This window comes from Meles meles, chromosome 5 (genome assembly GCF_922984935.1).
Source record: "Meles meles chromosome 5, mMelMel3.1 paternal haplotype, whole genome shotgun sequence".
Taxonomy (NCBI): domain Eukaryota; kingdom Metazoa; phylum Chordata; class Mammalia; order Carnivora; family Mustelidae; genus Meles; species Meles meles.
In genome coordinates this window covers 15105824-15125302 of record NC_060070.1, presented here as the reverse complement: position 1 = coordinate 15125302, position 19479 = coordinate 15105824, and the positions used below count along the sequence as shown (strand labels likewise).

At 43.5% G+C, this 19479-nt stretch overlaps 1 protein-coding gene across 1 annotated transcript in view; it reads left to right on the top strand.

Annotated features, from left to right (window-relative positions):
- The window catches only part of LOC123942082 (estrogen receptor), an 82866-nt gene extending 63810 nt beyond the window's left edge, over window positions 1-19056 (top strand). The window contains exons 4-5 of the mRNA XM_046006035.1: window positions 11317-11500; window positions 16856-19056. Coding sequence (XP_045861991.1) covers window positions 11317-11500; window positions 16856-17096 — 425 coding nt within the window. The 3' untranslated portion in view covers window positions 17097-19056. The remainder of the gene's footprint in view (window positions 1-11316; window positions 11501-16855) is intronic.
- Window positions 19057-19479: the final 423 nt, after the last annotated feature.

Below are 19479 nucleotides of genomic sequence, written 5' to 3'. Positions count from 1 at the left end.
GCCTTTACCATTGTATCACGGGTGAAGGTCAAAGGCTGGATTAAGGCGTTGATAGTCAGTAGCGTTCACAATGTGGAGGAAGTACCCAGATGTCGTTTCATTTCATGATGTACCAGCACGGGAGTCCAATCTCCAAAATGCCCATTCTGGATCATTTTCCTTTCTGGGCATTTTGTGCAGACATCCAGGTGTGTTCTGCCTGCTGCTGTTGTGTAATAAATTACCCCCAAAATAGGTTTAAAAAAAGGTTGTATTATCTTGATCATGAATTTGGCTAGGGCACAGAGGGAATATCTTTTCCCTTTTCCCCCATCCCTCAGATGGGGAGACTCATGAAGTAGGGGTAGTTTGATAGTTATGGGTGCAGTCATCTTGAGGTGTCTTTATTCACACACTGACAGTTGATGCTGGCTGTCAGATAGGACATCAGCTGGAGCTGTCAATAAAGGGCCTTATCTGTGGTCTCTCCTCCTAGCTCCCCCACAGCCTATGAGGTGCACTGCCCCTCATAGGGGTGGCAAGGGCTCCAGAAGCCAGTGTCCCAGCTGACAAGGCAGAAGCTGCATGGCCTTGTGTGATAGTCCCTTAGAAGTCACACAGCATCACTTCCAGTCTGTTGTTTTTTGTTTTTTTTTTTAATTACAAGCAAGTCACAGGTCCACTCAGACTCAAGGGAGGGCATAGCTTGGACATCTCTAGGGGAGGCGTGCAGGCATCCTGTCATAGAGAAGCATGTTGTATGGGAAATATTGTTGTGGTCACCTTTGGAAAATACAATCTGCTCCAACATGTAAGACTTGCTTCCAGCTCTGTGTTGTTGCTCATTGCCCCTAAAATGCCAAGCAAGAAAAAGTGAGGTCCAGGGAAAAGAATTTATGCAGGTTGGTTTGGGCCTACATTCTCTTGGGGGAAAAAAATGAAACCCTCAAGGCCTTCTGAGACCAGGCCAGCCACTAGGACTGGGAGTTCTGCATGGAACCTTGTGAGTAAATCCCTCTGTAATAGATGGGCAGCACATTTTCCATCAAATGTCCCTTCAGAATATCTTCTTCTTGACCTCAGAAACCTAGTAGTTGACTGAGGAATACGAAAATCAGAACACCAGTGCTTTCTTTATACGTTACAGATATAACTAACCAAAATAAGGCTTTTAAGCAAAACATAGACCCATAATGGAATCATCCTAAAAGATATAAGGTTGGGATACAATTTACTACAAAAATTAAAAACTGCCATTTTTTAAATTTGGTATAGTTGACACACAATGTTACAGTAATTTCAGGTGTAAAATATAGTGATTCAATAGGTTTATGCTCTGCTCATCCAAATATAGCTACCATCTGTCCTCATATGTCATTATTCTAATATCATTGACTGTGTTCCTTATTCTGTGCCTTTTATCCCTGTGATCTATTCATTCCATAACTGGAAGCATGTATCTCCTTCTCCCCTTCACTCATTTTCCCCAATCTCCCATACAACTGCAATTTAATATATAAAAGCTACATGCAAAAGAATGAAAGTGGACCACTTTCTTATATCCTATATAAAATAAACTTAAAATGGATTGAAGACCTGAAATCATAAAATTCCTAGAAGAACACATAGGCTATAGCTGCCTTGACATTGGTCTAGTATTATTTTTTTGGATCTGTCTCCTCAGGAGAGGACAACGAAAGCAAAAATAAACAAATGGGACAACATTAAATTAAAAGGCTCTTGTATAGTGGAGGAAACCATCAACAAAATGAAAAGACATTCCACTGACTAGGAGAAGATATTTTCAAATGAAGTATCCAATAAAGATTTAATATCCAAGGTATACAATATATACAGAAAAAGCCAAACAATTCAATGAAAAAAATGGGCAAAGGACCTGAATAGATGTTTTTTCCAAAAAAGACAACCAGATGGCCAACAGGCACAAGAATAGATGCTCGACATCCTGAATCATCATGAAAATACAAATTAAAACCACAGTGAGTTACAATCTCACTCTTTTCAGAGTGGCTATTATCAGAAAGACAAGAAATGACAAATGTTAGGCTGTGAGGAAAAGGCAACCCTCATGCACTGTTGGTGGTAATGTAAATTGGTGTAGCCACTGTGGAAAATAGTATGAAGGGTGCTTTAAAAATTAAAAAATTAAAAAATTGGGGCACCTGGGTGGCTCAGTGGGTTAAAGCCTCTGCTTTCGGCTCAGGTCATGATCCCAGGGTCCTGGGATCGAGCCCCACGTCAGGCTTTCTGCTCCGTGGAGAGCCTGCTTCCTCCTCTCTCTCTGCCTGCCTCTCTGCCTAGTTGTGATTTCTCTCTGTCGAATAAATAAACTATTAAAAAAAATTAAAAAATTAAAAAAATTAAAAATAAAAAAATATGGCTATATGATTCAGCATTTCTTCTTCTGGGCATTTATTCAAAGAAAACAAAAATGTTAATTTGAAAAGACATATGCACCCCTACATTCATCACAACATTATTTACAGTAGCCAGGACATAGAAGCAGCCCAAGTGTCCATGTCTGCCCATGGATGAATGAATAAAGAAGATGTGAGATACATAACTGTGTGTGTGTTGTGTGTGTTTGTGTATACACACAATGGAATATTACTCAACTATAAAGAAGAATGAGATCTTACCATTTGCAACAACATGGATGGACCTAGAGGGTATTATACCAAATTAAAGGAGTCCAAGAAAGACAAATACTATAGGATTTCACTTATATGTGTAATCTAAAAAGCAAAACAATGAACAAATAAAGCAACAGAAACAGAGTCATAGGTACAGAGAACAAACTGGTGGTTGCCAGAGGCGAGGGGAATGGGGAGATGGATGAAACAGGTGAAGGAAATGAAGAAGCACAGTCATACAGTTATAAAATTAATAAGATACAGGGGTGTAGTATCCAACACAGGGAATATAGGCAATAATATCGTAAAAACTTTGCATGGTGACAGATGGTAATTAGACTTGTCGTGGTGATCATTTCATAATCTATGTAAGTATCAAATTACTATGTTCTACATCTGAGAATAATATAATATTGTATGTCAATTATACTTCAATAAAAAACTGAGACACATGGCTGTCACTTAAATTATTTTCTCAGAAAGTATAAATTTAAGATTTCTTCTCAAGTCAATTAAGTCTGTTCATCAATTTCACCATGTGAAGTCATTATAGGATTTGTCCTTTGAGTCAGCTTGAAAGTATTGACATACCAAGTATTTACCTTTTAGGATTTTTAGTAGATTTCATTAAAAATTATACTAAATTGATAAATATCACTGAATCATTAGCATATGATCTCATAGTCATCTGTGCCAAGAGGGCACTCATGAGTGGTACATAGTGATGCCAGATGGACCACTGTGTTCTCATGTTGGGTTCTGGCAAGAACACTTGTCTTCACTGTGATCCCTCTCACTTTGAGACCAGTTAGAAAAGGACTTCAATGACTGTGATTTCACAAATACTAGTGTAACAGTAAATCTTTTTTTTTAAATATTTTATTTATTTGACAGAGAGTAATCACAACTAGGCAGAGAGGCAGGCAGAGAGAGAGGAGGAAGCAGACTCCCCGTGGAGCAGAGACCCCAATGAGGGGCTCGATCCCAGGACCCTGAGACCATGACCTGAGCCGAAGGCAGAGGCTTTAACCCACTGAGCCACCCAGGCGCCCCTAACAGTAAATCTTGCTCAAGGATTAGGTTATGAACAGGTTTTCCACTTTTCAGGTTAAATAATCACATCAGTAGAAGGATGATAAGTCGTTTGAGTTCTTCATATATTTTTAATGTTAACCCCTTAGTATTTATATGTTCTTTCTCGAGATTGGTTTGGCTATTTGGGGTCTTTTGTGGCTTCATGCAGTTTAGAATATTTCACCTTTCTGTGAAAGGTGCCATTGGGCTTTTGGTAGAGATTATACTGAATATGTAGATAGCTTTGGATAGCATGGACATTTTGACAGTCTTAATTCTTACCATCCATGAGCATGGATATCAATGTAGCTATTTGTGTCTTCTTCCATTTTTGTTGTTGTTGGTGGTGGTGGTGGTGGTGGTGTCTAATAGTTTTCAGACTACTGGTTTTTCACCTCCTTGGTTAAATTTATTCCTAGGGATTTTATTCTTTTGGGTGCAGTTGTAAATGGGAGTGTTTTTTATTATTTTTATTATTTTTTTAAGCTTTCTTTCTTATTTTTTAAGGGAGTGTTTTTTAAATTTCTCTTTCTGACAGTTTGTTATAGAAGCATAACAGATTTCTGAATTTTGATTTTGTGTTCTGCATCTTTACTGAATTCATTTATTAGTTCTAACAGTTTTTTTGTGGAGATTTTAGTATTTTTTATACATAGTATCAAATCATCTGCAAATAGGGACAGTTTTAGTTCTTCTTTTGTAATATAGATGTCTTTTATTTCTGGTTTCTTGCCTAATTACTATGGCTAGAAGTTCCAATACCATATTGAAAAAAAGTAGCTAGGGTGGGCTTTCTTGTCTTATTTTTTATCTTAGAAGAAAAGCTTTCAGCTTTTCATCGTACTGTTGAGTATGATGTTATCTGAGGGTTTTTCATATGGTCTTCATTATTTTGAGGTACTTTCTCTCTATACACACTTTGTTGAATGTTTTTATCATAAATGGATTCTGAATTTTGTCAAATGCTTTTTCAGCATTTATTTAGATGATCATATGATTTTTATTCTTCATTTTGTTAATGTGGTACATCACGTTGATTTGCAGATGTTAAATCATCCTTGCGTCCCTGGACTTTATCATGGTAGATAATCCTTTTAATGTATTATTGAATTTGATTTTCTAATATTTTTGTTGAGGATTTTACATCTCTGTTCATCAGGGATATTGACCTGCAATTTTCTTTCCCTTTCTTTCTTTTCTTTCTTTCTTCTAATTTTTATTATTATTATTATTTTTTTTTTTCTGTAATGTCCTTGGTTTTGGTAACAGGGTGGTGCTAGCCTCATAAAATGAGTTTGGGAGCATTCCTTCCCCTTCAGTTTTTTGGAGGATTTTGAGAATGATATGTCTTAAATCTTTGGATGTTTGTTAGAATTCATCAGTGAAATCATCTCATCCTGGGCTTTTGTTTGTTGGGAGTTTTTTGATTACCAATTGAATCTCCTTACTAGTAATCGGTCTATTCAGATTTTCTATTTGTTCATGATTTATTCTTGGAAGACTGTGCATTTCTAGGAATTTATCCATTTTTTTCTAGATTGTCCAATTTGGGGGGACATAATTATTCGTAATAGTCTCTTATGATCCGTTGTATTTCTGTGGCATCAGTTTAACTTGTCTTTTTTTTTATTGTATTTATTTGCACCCTCTCTTTTTTTTTTTTTTGGTGAATTTAGCTAGAGGTTTGTCAATTTTGTTTATCTTTTGAAAGAAGCAGCTCTTGGTTACATTAATCTTTTTTATTATTTGTTTCAGTTTTTGTTTCATTTATATCTGCTCTCATCTTAATTATTTCTTTCCTCTTACTAACCTTGGGCTTCATTTGTTCTTTCTTCTATTATCCTTCGGTGTGAAGTTAGATTGCTTATCTGAAATTTTTCTTATTTCTTGAGGGAGGCTGGTACAGCTATGAACTTCCTTTTTAAAACTACTTTTGCTGCCTCCCAGAGATTTTGAACTGTTGTATTTCATTTTCATTTATCACAAGGTATTTTTTTTTTCTTCATTGACCCATTGGTTCTTTAGTAGCATGTTGTGTAATCTCTCTGTATTTGTGATTTTTCCAGTTTTCTTATTCTACTCATCTCTAGTTTCGTACCACTATGGTCAGAAAAGACGCTTGGTATGACTTCAGTCTTCTTATGTTTACCAAGACTTTTTCTGTGGCCTAAAAAGTGATCCGTTTTGGAGAATGTTCCGTGTGCACTTGAGAAGAATGTGTATTCTGCTGCTCTTGGATGGAATGCTCTGTATATATCCATTACATCCATTTGCTCCAGCGTGTCACTTAAGGCTGGTCTTTCCTTACTGATTTTCTGTCCGGATGCTGTACCTGTTGAGGTGAGTGGGTTGTTAAAGTCCGCTACTGTTATTGTATTACTCCCTTAGGTCTGTTAATGTCTGCTTTCTATATTCTGGCCCTCCTATTTTGGGTGCATAAATATTTACAAATGTTATATTCTCTTATTGGGTTAACCCTTTTATTGTTATGTAATACCCTTCTTTGTCTTTGGTTAAAGTTTTTATTTTAAAGTCTATATTTTCTGACATAAGTACTAGGTCATATTCATATGGCTATGCCTACTTTTCATTTCTAGTTGCATGGAGTGTCTTATTTCCTCCCTTCTCTTTCAGTCTCTGTATGTTCTTATATATGAAATATACTCTTATACAAAAACACATCCGATCTTAAAATCTCTTAACTTTTAAAAACTTAAAAAGGCCTTAGAGACAATTTCCTTTGGATAAGCAATGGAGAAGGGATGATGACTTGGAAAAAGAAACAACAAGACATATAAGTGGTGGTCAAGAAATCTGTGGGAAATCCTTGGAGACAGTGTCCATCCAAGACAGAAGACAAGAACCCCCAAATAATTTTAATATGTACTTTTCACAAAATGGATTTCTTACTATGCCACAGGGGCGCCTGGTTGGCTCAGTGGGTTAAAGCCTCTGCCTTCGGCTCAGGTCATGATCTCAGCATCCTGGGATCGAGCCCCGCATCCTGCTCTCTGCTCAGCAGGGAGCCTGCTTCTCTCTCTCTCTCTCTCTCTCTCTCTCTGCCTGCCTCTCTGCCTACTGATGATCTCTCTCTCTCTGTCAAATAAATAAATAAAATCTAAAAAAAAAAAAAGCGATCTGCTCTTACTATGCCACAAAATTATTTAAAAACACATAGGGGCAAAACCACAATATTTCCTTAATGCCTACTGTGTTATAATAGTTGGTTCTGATTTTGTTTAGAAGAAATCTGTTCTATAAATTGCAACCAGGTATGTGTCACTCCTGCACTGAAATCATTTCAACTAACCATAGCGTTGGAAAGCTTATGTAATACATTCAATTAGCTACATCAAGTGAATAAATTTTTTAATAATTTTGAGAAAAGGTATTCCATTTAAGCTTCCCCTTCTATATAGACACCTGCATGCTGGACTTCCTGTGTACAGTCTTGCAAAAACTTTTCACTACAGAATTTTTATTTATAATAGGATTAATTCATTAGTACATTCAAGAAAATATCCTTCATCATTTGGGACTGTCCCACACCTTGTAGGACATCCAGCAGGTCTCTCCCACCAAGTGGCCGTAGCCAACATGAACTGTCCCAACGCCCCACAGGGGACAGTCCAAACCGCAGTCATAGGTGAAGCACAAAGCCAATGGAGCGCTCGTCCAACTGCCAGTCTCGAAGGCACTTCTGAGCAGTCGTGCTCTTGGCTTACTTTAGGGTTAAAGGCCCGAAGGCTGACCTAAGGACTAATCCCTGGGTGAACAGGATAGAAAGAGAAGTCCCTTTTGATGCAAGTGCAAAGGCAGCTTACTGGCCCAGACTACTTACCTCTGTGGACTTGAGGAGTTTTCTTCACTACCTTTACCCTTTGAGTCTCTCTCTCTTTTTTTTTTAAATTTGGTTAAACTGCCATGGAGTGAAGGATTCTCCCAGGGTCTACTGTCACTTTCTTCCTTTGGGAAGAGAAAACACATGTCCTTCTTTGAAGAATTGTTCCTGAAGCAACTGCTGAGCCATGGGCCTTGGAACTTGTCATTCCCTTTGGAACAGTCAGATGTGCCTGCCAGTGCAGGTCCGTGGTTGGTTGTGCTAGGACTTCCTTCTAGGCATGACCACAGGCATACATGCCCTCGGTGCCCATGCCTGCATTCCTCCAGCTTCCAGAAAACTCCATTTATCTAGACAAGTAAAAGAGGTAGAGGGGGAGAAAAGAAGGAAGAAAGAAGAGCAAAAGGGTCCAAGCAGAATGAAAGGAGAAAGAGAGTGGAGTCAAGAGTCAGTGAGAGCAAGAGAGCAAGAGAGATTGGGTTGCGGTCTCTTCTGTACAGGGGAGGGGGTCCTTGTGGCTTCGCTCCCCCTTCTTTTCTACCACCAGATTTCTCCATAGACTCTTCCTGCCTCTCCCAGTGTTGGCCAAGATTCAGAGTATGTAGCAGCTCAGATTTGCTAATAACATTTTAAGACTGGATAATGACATCCAGATTGGTTTTTTCCATCTTGGGGATTTGGAGCAGCTCTGGGAGTTGCAAAGCCAGTCTTGTTGCAGGAATATTTCTAAAGGCCCTCACTGTCTGATCACTGGCGCTGGGCTGCTGGGCACCGTGGTGCAGCCGTCCAGGGTGGCAGAGACCACCTGGGATATGGAAATTACCAGCAGCCCAGTTTTTCATTTGCCGGAGCACCTGAAGTATTCTGGGACTTGGGATTTCTGTTGTTTTTCACAAAAGTCTCCTTAGGGGCAACAGGTAGCAAACATGGGCCACATTTTGCCAGAAAAGCCCAGAAGGATGGTAGCTGCTGTTGTCCATTACTGGCATTTCAACAGGACTGTATTTTTATTCCAGAATATATTTACACAGCGAGAAAGCAACTGTTGACAAGGAAGAAATGATAAGCTGTATTGGTGCCAAAACAGGACTAGAAAAACAGGCTTATTCTGAGAATGGCCTGCAGCCCAAGAGTCAGTGTTAAATTAAGAAAACTCAATCTCCACCGGCAATATCCTCACTTAAAACGTTAACACTTAAAATAAGGCTTGGAATCCCTGTTAAGTATCGTGGTTCATGCTCACAGTGGGTCCTTAGTGAAAGCCTTCTGGGCACGTGCACATGGAGGACGAGCAGGTGCGGCTGCGTGTCCCCTTGACCCTGTTTGTTCCTCGTATCTTTGGTTCCCTTGAACCAGAATGGGATCTTCGGTGAATGAGGCCAGCATCCCCAGTGGTGACAAAAGAGGAAACTGGTAGAAAATGCATCATCAGAGTTGGTTTAACTCAGCAGCGTGGTCTGGGCAGGTTCCCAGGACGCCCAGCCAGATGCAGGGCCTCGGGGAGACATGAGACTCGGATGCGTGTGATGACAGAGAGGGAAGTAGGAGGCGGGGCTGGAGGAGCTCCGAGGTGCCTCTGACCTCCAACCCGCTGGTGCACCCCTTTCCTGCTCTCCATCGCCTCCAGGCTGACCCCAGGACCCCTGGATAGTCGCATATTTTTCCTAATGCACACATTCTTTCTCTGTCAACGGTTCACGGGGAACATAGGTAAAGGAATCCAGCAATTTCCTTCTTATTTCACTGCCTGTCTGTTGCTTACTTGTTCTGTGGTCTATTTGCTTTGGCTCAAAGTGCCTCAGGGTACCAAAAGCTACATTATTCTATTCAACTGCATGTAAGCCAAGATCTTGACCATCCTGGTTTTGTTGTTGCTGTTTTATTTATTTCAGCCATTTTCCATTCTGGGCAATTACAACTCTGTTTATTTTGGATTCCATAGTGGATGTATTTCCCCCAGGATCCAATAGGGCTGCGCTGTGAGCAGTAACTTGTCACCATCACCACATTACCAGTATAGGGTCAGGGATTCATAGACTTGGGGCCTTCACTTGAGGGTACCATTGAGGAATGGGAAGGAAGAGGACAAGAAGAAATCTGTTTAGGAGAGGGCCGGTGGGCCCAATTAACAGTAGAGATTAATAGAGGTTAATATTAACTAACAGAGGTTAAGACCCAAAAAAGTGCTTATATACATAAAGTGTTACCAACATATATAAATATGTTTATAAATATGTTTATATACTTATATATAAACATAAAGTGTATGTAAACATACAGTTTATATACATAAAGACCCAAAAAAGTATTTATATACATAAATACATAATGCATCCTCTGGAGAAAAATAGAGCATCCTCTGTACCTTATAACATGGTACATTCAGGGGGACCTTATTTCTGGAGTGTTTTCCTGATGGGAAAGCCATCCTTGTGGTCCTAAGACAAGACTGACCCGTCCTGTCCTCCTCTTGCTCTGAATTGTTCCCATCTCTTTCTCACTCACCTTCCTCTGGTCCTTGCGCTGAGTTCACAACTCTAATAGTCAGACTCTTTCAGTTGCAAGGGATGGACACCCCACTCCCGCTATCTTAAGTAAAAAGGGAATTCGGGGTTCATGTGTTGAAAAGGAGACTATGGAAGTTCCAAGGTCAAAGGAAAACAATGTAAGAGAGGGACCTTGTGACTGGAGCCAGGATCCCCCACCCCCCGGGGCCCCTCCCCGCTGCCATGTAGCTATCACCCCTGCTGACTGCGGCTCAGCTCAGTTCTGCAGATGGGCGTTCCCCAAGGGCAGGGAGGGGGGCACTACAGGAAAGCCGAATAGTCTCCCCCTCCAAGCTCACAACCTAGAGGGAAGAATCTCTCGACTTCCATATACAATCCCAGAAAACGCTCTGATTGTCTAGCTCAGGGCTAATATTGTCCCAAGGACAGAGTGACCTGATTGTCTAATTTTGGTCCTGAGTCTACCTGTGGCCCAGGAAGTCGGGTCTATCACCAGAAGAAAGGCAAGAGCTGGGGGAAAAACAAACAAACAAAATCCAAACATGCCTGGCAGTGAAAAACAGCAGTTCCCAGGGTCCTCTACAATCCTCCCCCATCATAAACCTTTCAGCTGAGGATGAAAAGGCCCTAAGCCTGACCTGAAACATAACAGCAAATTAGATCCCACCTGGAAAAACGACCTGAATGACTGCACAGATCATTTGTCGCTCTCCGTGCATCTTACCAGAGTGACACGGGTCTCCTGGGAGTCTCCCTGATAATGACCAGGCATGGAGTCAGCGCGTGGGGCTTCATTCCCAGCTCGGCTTTGTCCTGAGGACCTCTCTGCCCTTCGGTTTCTTCCTGAGAAAAGGACTAATAATGCCCCTCCCGGGCTGTGGTCGGCGTTAATGGGATAGTTTGTGTGGGTGTCAGACCCGACACAGAGGGGGTGGCTGGTGGCACCATTACGGCCCCAAAGGCAAACAGTGACTTTCCCGGGTGTCTTGATGATAAATCCTCCAAGTCAGCTCTCATACAGGAGGCTGGATGGGTTTCTTGGTCCTCTCAGACATGTATGTTGATTAGGAATTTTGTAGAGTTGCTTATATCAAATGGGTCCCAAACTTCCCCACTGCTGTGCGGGGTCGGGGGGACAGGGGCAAGGGAAGAGGCTGGCTGGGTGTCAGTCGCACGCACACCGCCAGTCTCCTAGACCTCATCCTCTTTGAGTTTCTCTGTCTCACTCTCTCTCTCTCTCTCTCTCTCTCTGCACATGCAGGAATGTACACATTTCTGTCCAGCACCCTGAAGTCTCTAGAGGAGAAGGACCATATCCACCGTGTCTTGGACAAGATCACAGACACCTTGATCCACCTGATGGCCAAAGCCGGCCTCACTCTGCAGCAGCAGCATCGGCGTCTGGCCCAGCTCCTCCTCATCCTCTCCCACATCAGGCACATGAGGTGAGGCGTCCTTGGGCTCCCCCCAGGAGCGCCAGAACAGGAGCCCTCAAACGTGGGACCGCTGGGCTGGAGAGAGCCGGTGCCTGAAGGCAGATCGCCCTCTTGGCACAGTTCCTGGCATGTGAGAGGCGTAGATGTGAGGGCAGAGGAGGCAATCTGGCTAGGGCATGGGGCAGACGGACAGCTTTCCCAGAGGACGTGACGTTTGTGCTCAGCTGCAAGCCTGCACAAAGCCCCGTGGGGGGAGGAGCGGGCAATGTGTGGGTTGCGGGAGGACGGCGGTGTTTGGTCATTCACTTTGTCCCACCAGTCAAGGCCAGTCTGTGAGCACACCTGTCCTCTGGAGGCCCTGGGCGCTTCCCTTATGGTTCCTGCATCGTATTCCCCCGACGTACACTTAGAAATTCTGAGAGACTCTCAGTCCCTAAACCTCATGCCTCACAGAGTCAAAACTGATTCCTCCATTCCTCTCAGACCCCTTCTTGCCACCCCTCACTGCTGCTGCCCACATCCCCGCCAGCTTTCCTTCTGGATTTCTACAGTGGCCGCCCCGTGCGCCTCCCTGCCTTCCGTCTTGACCCCCCCACCCAACCCATTCTCCACACCAGAGCCAGAGTGGCATCTAATACCACATCTACTCACGTCATCCCTTTATTTAAAACCCTGAAGTAGCTTCCCACGGCATTAGTCCCTTTATTTTGCTCATATAACTTGTGCTCTAACCCTACTTAACTTCCGAGGGCTTCCTGAGAGTCTGAGCCCTGGCGGTAAATGACTGTTCTCTGAGTCATGGGTGGGCTGCAGGTTGGCTGGCAGCTCCGTCCGTCCCCGCTGGGTTCACTCCCGCATCTGTGGGGCAGCTGGCGAGGGGGCGGGGGGCACAGCTGCGAGACTCCAGGTTGGCAAGGTGACTCTGCTTCCGGGAGTCTTTTAACCTCCTTGTACCTGCGGGTTAGCTGGGACTTACTCTCCTCATAGTGATGGCAGAAGTCCAAGAGGGAAAGCTCGTGAGGGCAAGTTCATCGTCTTTTAGTTGAGTCACATCGACGAATGTTCCATGGCCAGCAAGTCACACAATGAGGCTTAAGGTCAAGATCATGGGCATGTGGCACGGGGAATGGGTTTTTGTGAACAGTAAGCTAATCCATCATGGCTTGGGTGTTCTTTCCAGGGAGGGTCTCCTGAGCCCTCACCCAGTTGGGATTTGCACCCTCTTCTTCCTGACTGCTGCTGCGCATTTTATTTTGCTGTCCGCCCCAATTAGACTGCAAACTCTGTAAGGCAGTTACCGCAACCCATCTTGGATCATCTGTGCACCCAATACCACCTAGCTTGGTGCTTGCTACAGGAACCACTCCATAGATATTTTGCGTAGGAGTTAAGGAAGGATATTAGCAAAGGAAATGGAACCTGTCTGTGCCAAAAGGAGAAAGGGGTCTCATTTCCATTTCAAATAGTCGTGTAGAGTGGCTGGCCAGGGGCTTAGTGGATACCGTTCCCAGGAACAGAATTCAGCCTGTGGGGCAGAGATAAAGAAAGTAGAGAAAAAAAAAAAAAAAAAGAAAAAATTCTTTACTCCAGAAAGGCCATAAAAATAAGGTGAAGTGATGAGACTAGGAATCAGGTACCCATGTGGGAAGAAGTCTGTATGGATTACACCCAGACCCTAGAAACGAAAATGAACTTTCTTTTCTTAGTGGCTGTGAGGGAAGAACCAAGGTGTCTGGAGGGTTGGCTTACATTTTAAGGGGCTTTCAAACCTTGAGATGATGCATCATGTGGAAAGAAGCTTGTCCTATCAAAGTCTCAAGAGTCCCCCTCTCTGGAGAGAACCCTGAAAGCTGGCAGCTTCTGGAAAAAAAAAAATAAATGTATCTTTCCTTCTTTGTATCCCCCACAGTCCCATATATGGCATCTTATGTATCGTGTAGGCTCAACATTATTGCTGAGTCAATGGAGTAAATGGATGAATGAGAATTACTCGAGTATTTTCCCTACCCCGTGAATTCAAAATTCCCGTTTGATGACTTCCACTTGCCAAAGTTCCAGAGAGAGTGATTGAAGTCTCTGTTCTCAGGGATTCCCCGCGTATCTGGTGTCATAAACAGAGGACTCACCTTAGCCAGGTAGAGCGGGGACTGCATTTAGAGTACATGTTTCCAGTCCTTTCCCATCTGCTATTTTTATGAATATAACAAAGAGGAAAGCCGGGGCTATGTCAGAATAACAGTCCTCTCCCAGATTTCCCCTTGAAGAAATGTATTCGCTTTTACTCGGAAGGTCAAAGACATCGTAGAAACCATATTGCAGATGAAGGTTTTTCTTTGCTGGTAGGAACTGCTGAATTTTCAAATCTGTCCACTGCTTTTCAGCAGTAGCAAGCCTAATTAGTTAAAACCCCAATATAACTGCACTAAATTTATAGGGCTCTGGTCATTTTATTGGTAACGTATGGCAGAGGGCAGCCGCAGCACGAGAACTCTCTAGAGTTTGAATTGTGTGAAAAGCTGGAGAGAAGCTGCAATTCTAGTGAAAGCTGGGAGCATTTTCTCTCTCTCTCACTGGGGTGCATGTGTGTACACACACACACACACACGATAATGTTTTGGTGCCTTGTTACATCCAGCCTAAATCACAGGACTCTGTTTTATTAAGTTTGGCCCCAGCCATATGTTGTTACTCAGAACACTTAACACCAGATTTCTTGTGACTATGAATGTTATTCATTAGGTTGCACGAGCAACACAGTGTGAGACCCAGCAGGCACTTAACGTTAACAGCCTTTTAAGTGAAAAACAAACAAACAAACTCCACTTAGATATGTAATTAGGTTGTAGTGTTGTAAGACCTGGACAGTCTGATGTTGGGTTTTCATGGCCTGTCTCCAGCTTGTGCTGACTCTTCCCCTACCCAAAATGGCATCTATTTTTCAGGGTGCTCTTTTGGTCCCGTCTCCTCATATATACATAATTCTTTCTCCCATCCAAGTACTAACCAGGCCCGACCCTGCTTAGCTTCCGAGATCAGACGAGATCGGGCGCGTTCAGGGTGGTATGGCCGTAGACTACATAATTCTTTCTAAAAAAATCTCAAGATCGATAATAGCTGTTCTATGTCTTTTCCATGGGTGGTGTTGGGGGGGGGAGAGCAGAGTTGTGGCTGGGGGAGACAGGGGAGGACAGAGGTTAGAAGAAGAAATGCCATTTGCCCACATTTCCCTGTGTCCATTTGTCCCTGTTGCCTGAGTTTCTAGCACATTCTTGGAACTGCTGTAGGCCTGCAGGATAGGCACATCACTGCCCCGCAGGGAGCTTGCCCTGACTGTGCTGGTATGTGCGAGTGTGGCAAGAATAAGCCTGTGTGTGTCCACAGAGGAATTTCAGGTTGTCCTGGCCCTGGGAGGAAATCAGTAAATGCAAGAGGACAGCTAAAGCCATAGGGCCTTGAGGTCACTGCGACTGTGGCAGCAAAAGACCTTTCAGAGGAGGTGGCGTTTGAAGGTTTGGGGAAAGATCCCCCAGGCAGAGGGGGCAACGAGTGCAGACACCTGTGTCTGGAACTGAAGAGCTCAGTTTCTTCCAGCTCCTTCTTAAAAAGCTGTTATGTTGGGGCGCCTGGGTGGCTCAGTGGATTAAAGCCTCTGCCTTCGGCTTAGGTCATGATCCCAGGGTCCTGGGATCGAGCCCCACGTCGGGCTCTCTGCTCCGCAGGGAGCCTGCTTCCTCCTCTCTCTCTGCCTGCCTCTCTGCCTAGTTGTGATTTCTGTCAAATAAATAAAATATTAACAAAAAAAAGCTGTTATGTTTTTCTTTCTAGCACAAAAGCTGGCTCAGCTACAGAGCGTAAGCCAGGGGAGAAGAGGCAGGGGGAGCTCTGAGAGGATGGCAGAAGCTCCATCAGTCAGACCTTGCAGAGCATGGAAAGAAATTTAGAGTTTATTCTGATTAATGAGCAAACACCTAGAAAGTCTGAAACAAGGGAAGTTCCTGAACTGTTTTCTGCATTTTATTTATTTGTTTTTAAGGTTTTATTTATTTGACACAGAGATAGTACAAATAGAGCAGCAGGCAGAGGGAGAGGGGGAAGCAGGCTCCCCAATGAGCAGGGAGCCAGTGCGGGACTCCATCCCAGGATCCTGGGGCCATGACCTGAGCGGAAAGCAGCCACTAAACCGACTGAGCCACCCAGGAGTTCCTGTTTTTTGCATTTTAAAAAATTCCCTTTTTTAATTTATTTTTTTTTCAGCGTAACAGTATTCATTCTTTTTGCACAACACCCAGTGCTCCATGCAAAACGTGCCCTCCCCATCACCCACCACCTGTTCCCCCAACCTCCCACCCCTGACCCTTCAAAACCCTCAGGTTGTTTTTCAGAGTCCATAGTCTCTTATGGTTCGCCTCCCCTCCCCAGACTTTAAAATAGACTTTAGTTAATAATTATATCAATATTAGTTCACCATAAGTACTAGTCTAAGATGTTAATAACAAGGAAAATTGGATGCCGGGTATTTGAGAACTCTCTATAGTATTTTAACAACTTCTCTATAAATCTAAAACTATTCTAAAATAGGAAATGGGGGCACCTGGGTGGCTCAGTGGGTTAAAGCCTCTGCTTTCGGCTCAGGTCATGGTCCCAGGGTCCTGGGATCGAGCCCCACATCGGGCTCTCTGCTCAGCCGGAGACCCGCTTCTCTTCCTCTCTCTCTCTGCCTGCCTCTCTGCCTACTTGTGATCTCTGTCTGTCAAATAAATAAAATCTTAAAAAAAAAAAAATAAAATAAATAAATAAATAAATAAAATAGGAAATGTATTTTAAAAGACCTATACATTCTAAAAATCAGCAAACTTTTATGTAAATTTTTTTAGTATCTGAATTTCCTCTTCTTTGATACTCCAGGAAGTTAAGAGTCAAATCTGAGGTTCAGGCCTTATGGCCTGAAATTGTGTTGTATTTTTTGTTTCTCTGGTCTTAATTTTTTAGCAATCTTTATATTTTACCATTATTTGTATGCCTCTCCGTAGATTCTAATCTATATTTAAGAGGTAAAAAAGTTTAAATAAAATAAACAGTTTCTGCCTTCCAAAAAAAAAAAAAAAAAAAAAAAATTCCCGCCTCCGTGGCTGTCTGGTCTCTGTTCTGTTTTTAGATGCGATGCTAATAGTGGGGAAGAGAACCTCATTTGAGTCAGGGGAAGGAAGTTACCCGCACAGCAGATCCTGAAACGGCTCTTTAAAGGGGGAGAAACGTTGGCAGGTGTCTTTGGAGTTTGCCTCCCTTTGCCCCTCGTGGGCATCGCAGCAGGGCCTAGAGCTCGGGTGGTGCTAACCTGGTCCTCCCCATGTCTCCCGCCCGCAGCAACAAAGGCATGGAGCACCTCTACAGCATGAAATGCAAGAACGTGGTGCCTCTCTACGACCTGCTGCTGGAGATGCTGGACGCGCACCGCCTGCACGCCCCCGCCGGCCGTGGGGGCGGGAGCGCGCCCATGGAGGAGATGAGCGAGAGCCAGCTGGCCACCACGGGCGCCACTTCGTCACACTCTCTGCAAGCCTATTACCTGGCCGAGGAGGCGGGGAGCTTCCCCAACACGGTCTGAGAGCTCCGGGGCCACCCCGAGGTCCTGAGAATCCCCGCAGCCTTTTACCCACATTGTCCATCGCGATCGCAGAGTCCCGCGCCCGCGCTCACTCCAGCTCGCACCCGCCACGGTGGCTTTCTGATATGAGTGGCCATTTGTTTGCTTGCTCCGTGCTTAGTGGCACGCCTTCTTTGGGGGACAGCCAAAGGGATTCCAGGGCTCGATTCTTTGATTCTCTCTCTCTCTCTCTCTTTCTCTGCTACATTACTAAGCATGAGGATTCTGTAGCTTTTCATGACCAAACTCAGTCTACGTGCTGGGACTGGGTGACTGCATTTAAGCTACTTGTTGAGACCCAGACCTGGAGAGTGGACGTTTCATCTCTGTGAAGTGCTTTTTAGTGGATCTAAGAAAAAGCCACAGGAGAGACTTGAAAGTGGCTCCTTTAATTGCTGCCTTGGAGAGAGCGAGGTCAAGGGTTCATTATGGCATTGTCTTGTATTCCTATAGCAACATATCGTTTTATTAAAGTAATACCTTAAAGCTTTTGCTCTGTTGCATGGCTGGAGCTGAATATTCAGTGATTGTCTGCTCATTGGCCCTATAGGGATACAAGATGCCCACCGAGGAAGAAGGCCCCCTAATTGTCCACACTCTGTCAGTTTGCTACCCTGAACCTTGAGTTGCTGCATGTTCTTCCACCGGTTTTTTGAGAACACTACGTGCGGGTCATGGGTTCCAGTTAATTCTTGCTTCCCATGGACGTATGGAAAACACCAAGTTGATCGCAGTTAATTCACCTCCACATAGACCAGTTTCCTCCTAAGGGATAAATTATTGGGGTTGGTTTTTTGCTTTCAAGTTATGAAAGAAAGCCTTCTTCCCCCCAGGACTGGCCATCCATCAGCTTCAGGACCTGTTCTCCTGTGGTCTCACACTCACCAGCAGAGGGCGCTCTGCTCAGAGCTTCCTGGTGTGTAACTTACACAGAGAGTGAATTCATCACAGGTAGTAGTGCCCGGCGTATGACCAAGGGCAGTTTAAATCCATGGGCACCCTGGTGACACTCTTAGCTCTGGGGCACTTGGATCAACAGTAAATGTGCATGATTATTGTAAATATTAGAGAACAGGAGGAAAGTAGGGCAGCAACCAGAGAAAACTGAAGGCTCACTGTGACCCTGCCTGGGGCTGTAGCTCTACCCAGGAGTGCCCCTGGCAGGCCCTGTGTGCACAGTGGGGCTGCCCTGGGATGCGTGGGCGGCCCTTCTCTTCTACCACCCTGACTGGAAGGAACAGCAGTAAACAGCTGTGTTCTTCCTGTTGGCCCAGCACACTGCTGGCTCGGGCTAGAACGCACAGATTGGAGGCTCGCTACTCAGGCTGCCTGGGACCTGGTCAGACTCTACCCATTCTTGGTCGTTTAGAGCTCATCCAGAAACCAGGGTTTGGCCTTGGGGGAAAAAACTCCCCCGAAGCTCATTTCATTAAACTTCATAAGCCAAAAAAGCGAGACTGGAATGGGGGGCTGTAGGAATCCTTTGACCTGCAGCAGGTAAACGAGAAAGGCTCAGTCCAGCCACAGGGCAGCCTTCCCTAGGCCTTTGCTTCTCCAGAGCAACTAGGGTTTATCTCTTCTCAGCCAAAAAATACGTTTGGTTTCCTCCGGTGACCTCATTGTCTATAATTCAAACCCCACTGAGAAGTGATGTGTTAGCCAACAACCCAGCCAAGCTTCTAGGACTTCTCTTGGGATGCCTATTTCAAAAAGTATATTTCATTCATTTTTGATTACTTAGTAAGTGAGCACCAAAGGACTGGGAACCTGGGAGGGCCAAAAAATAAAAAAAGTTTATTTCATATATGTGCATCTGAATTTAGGAGCAATTTTATGTATGTGCAGTTAAGAACATGTTTAGAACATATTTCTTTTGTTGTTGTTTTGTTTAAGAAGCACCTTATATAGTATAATATATTTTTTTTTGAAATTGCAATGCTTGTTTATCAGACAATTGAATGTAGTAATTCTGTTCTGAATTTAATTTGACTGGGTTAAACATGCAAAACCAACGAAAAACATTTAGTTTTTTTGTATAGCTACCTTTTCATGTATGGAGTCATTGATACTTAGGGCCTGGTGATTATTCATTTAAATGAAGATCACATTTCATATCAACTTTTATATCCACAGTAGACAAAATAGCACTAATCCAGATGCCTATTGTTGGATATTGAATGATAGACAATCTTATGTAGCAGAGATTATGCCTGCAAAGGACAATTATTCAGGGCAGCTAATTTTGCTTTACCAAAATATCAGTAGTAATATTTTTGGACAGTACCTAATGGGTCAGTGGGTTCTTTTTAATGTTTATACTTAGATTTTCTTTTAAAAAAATAAA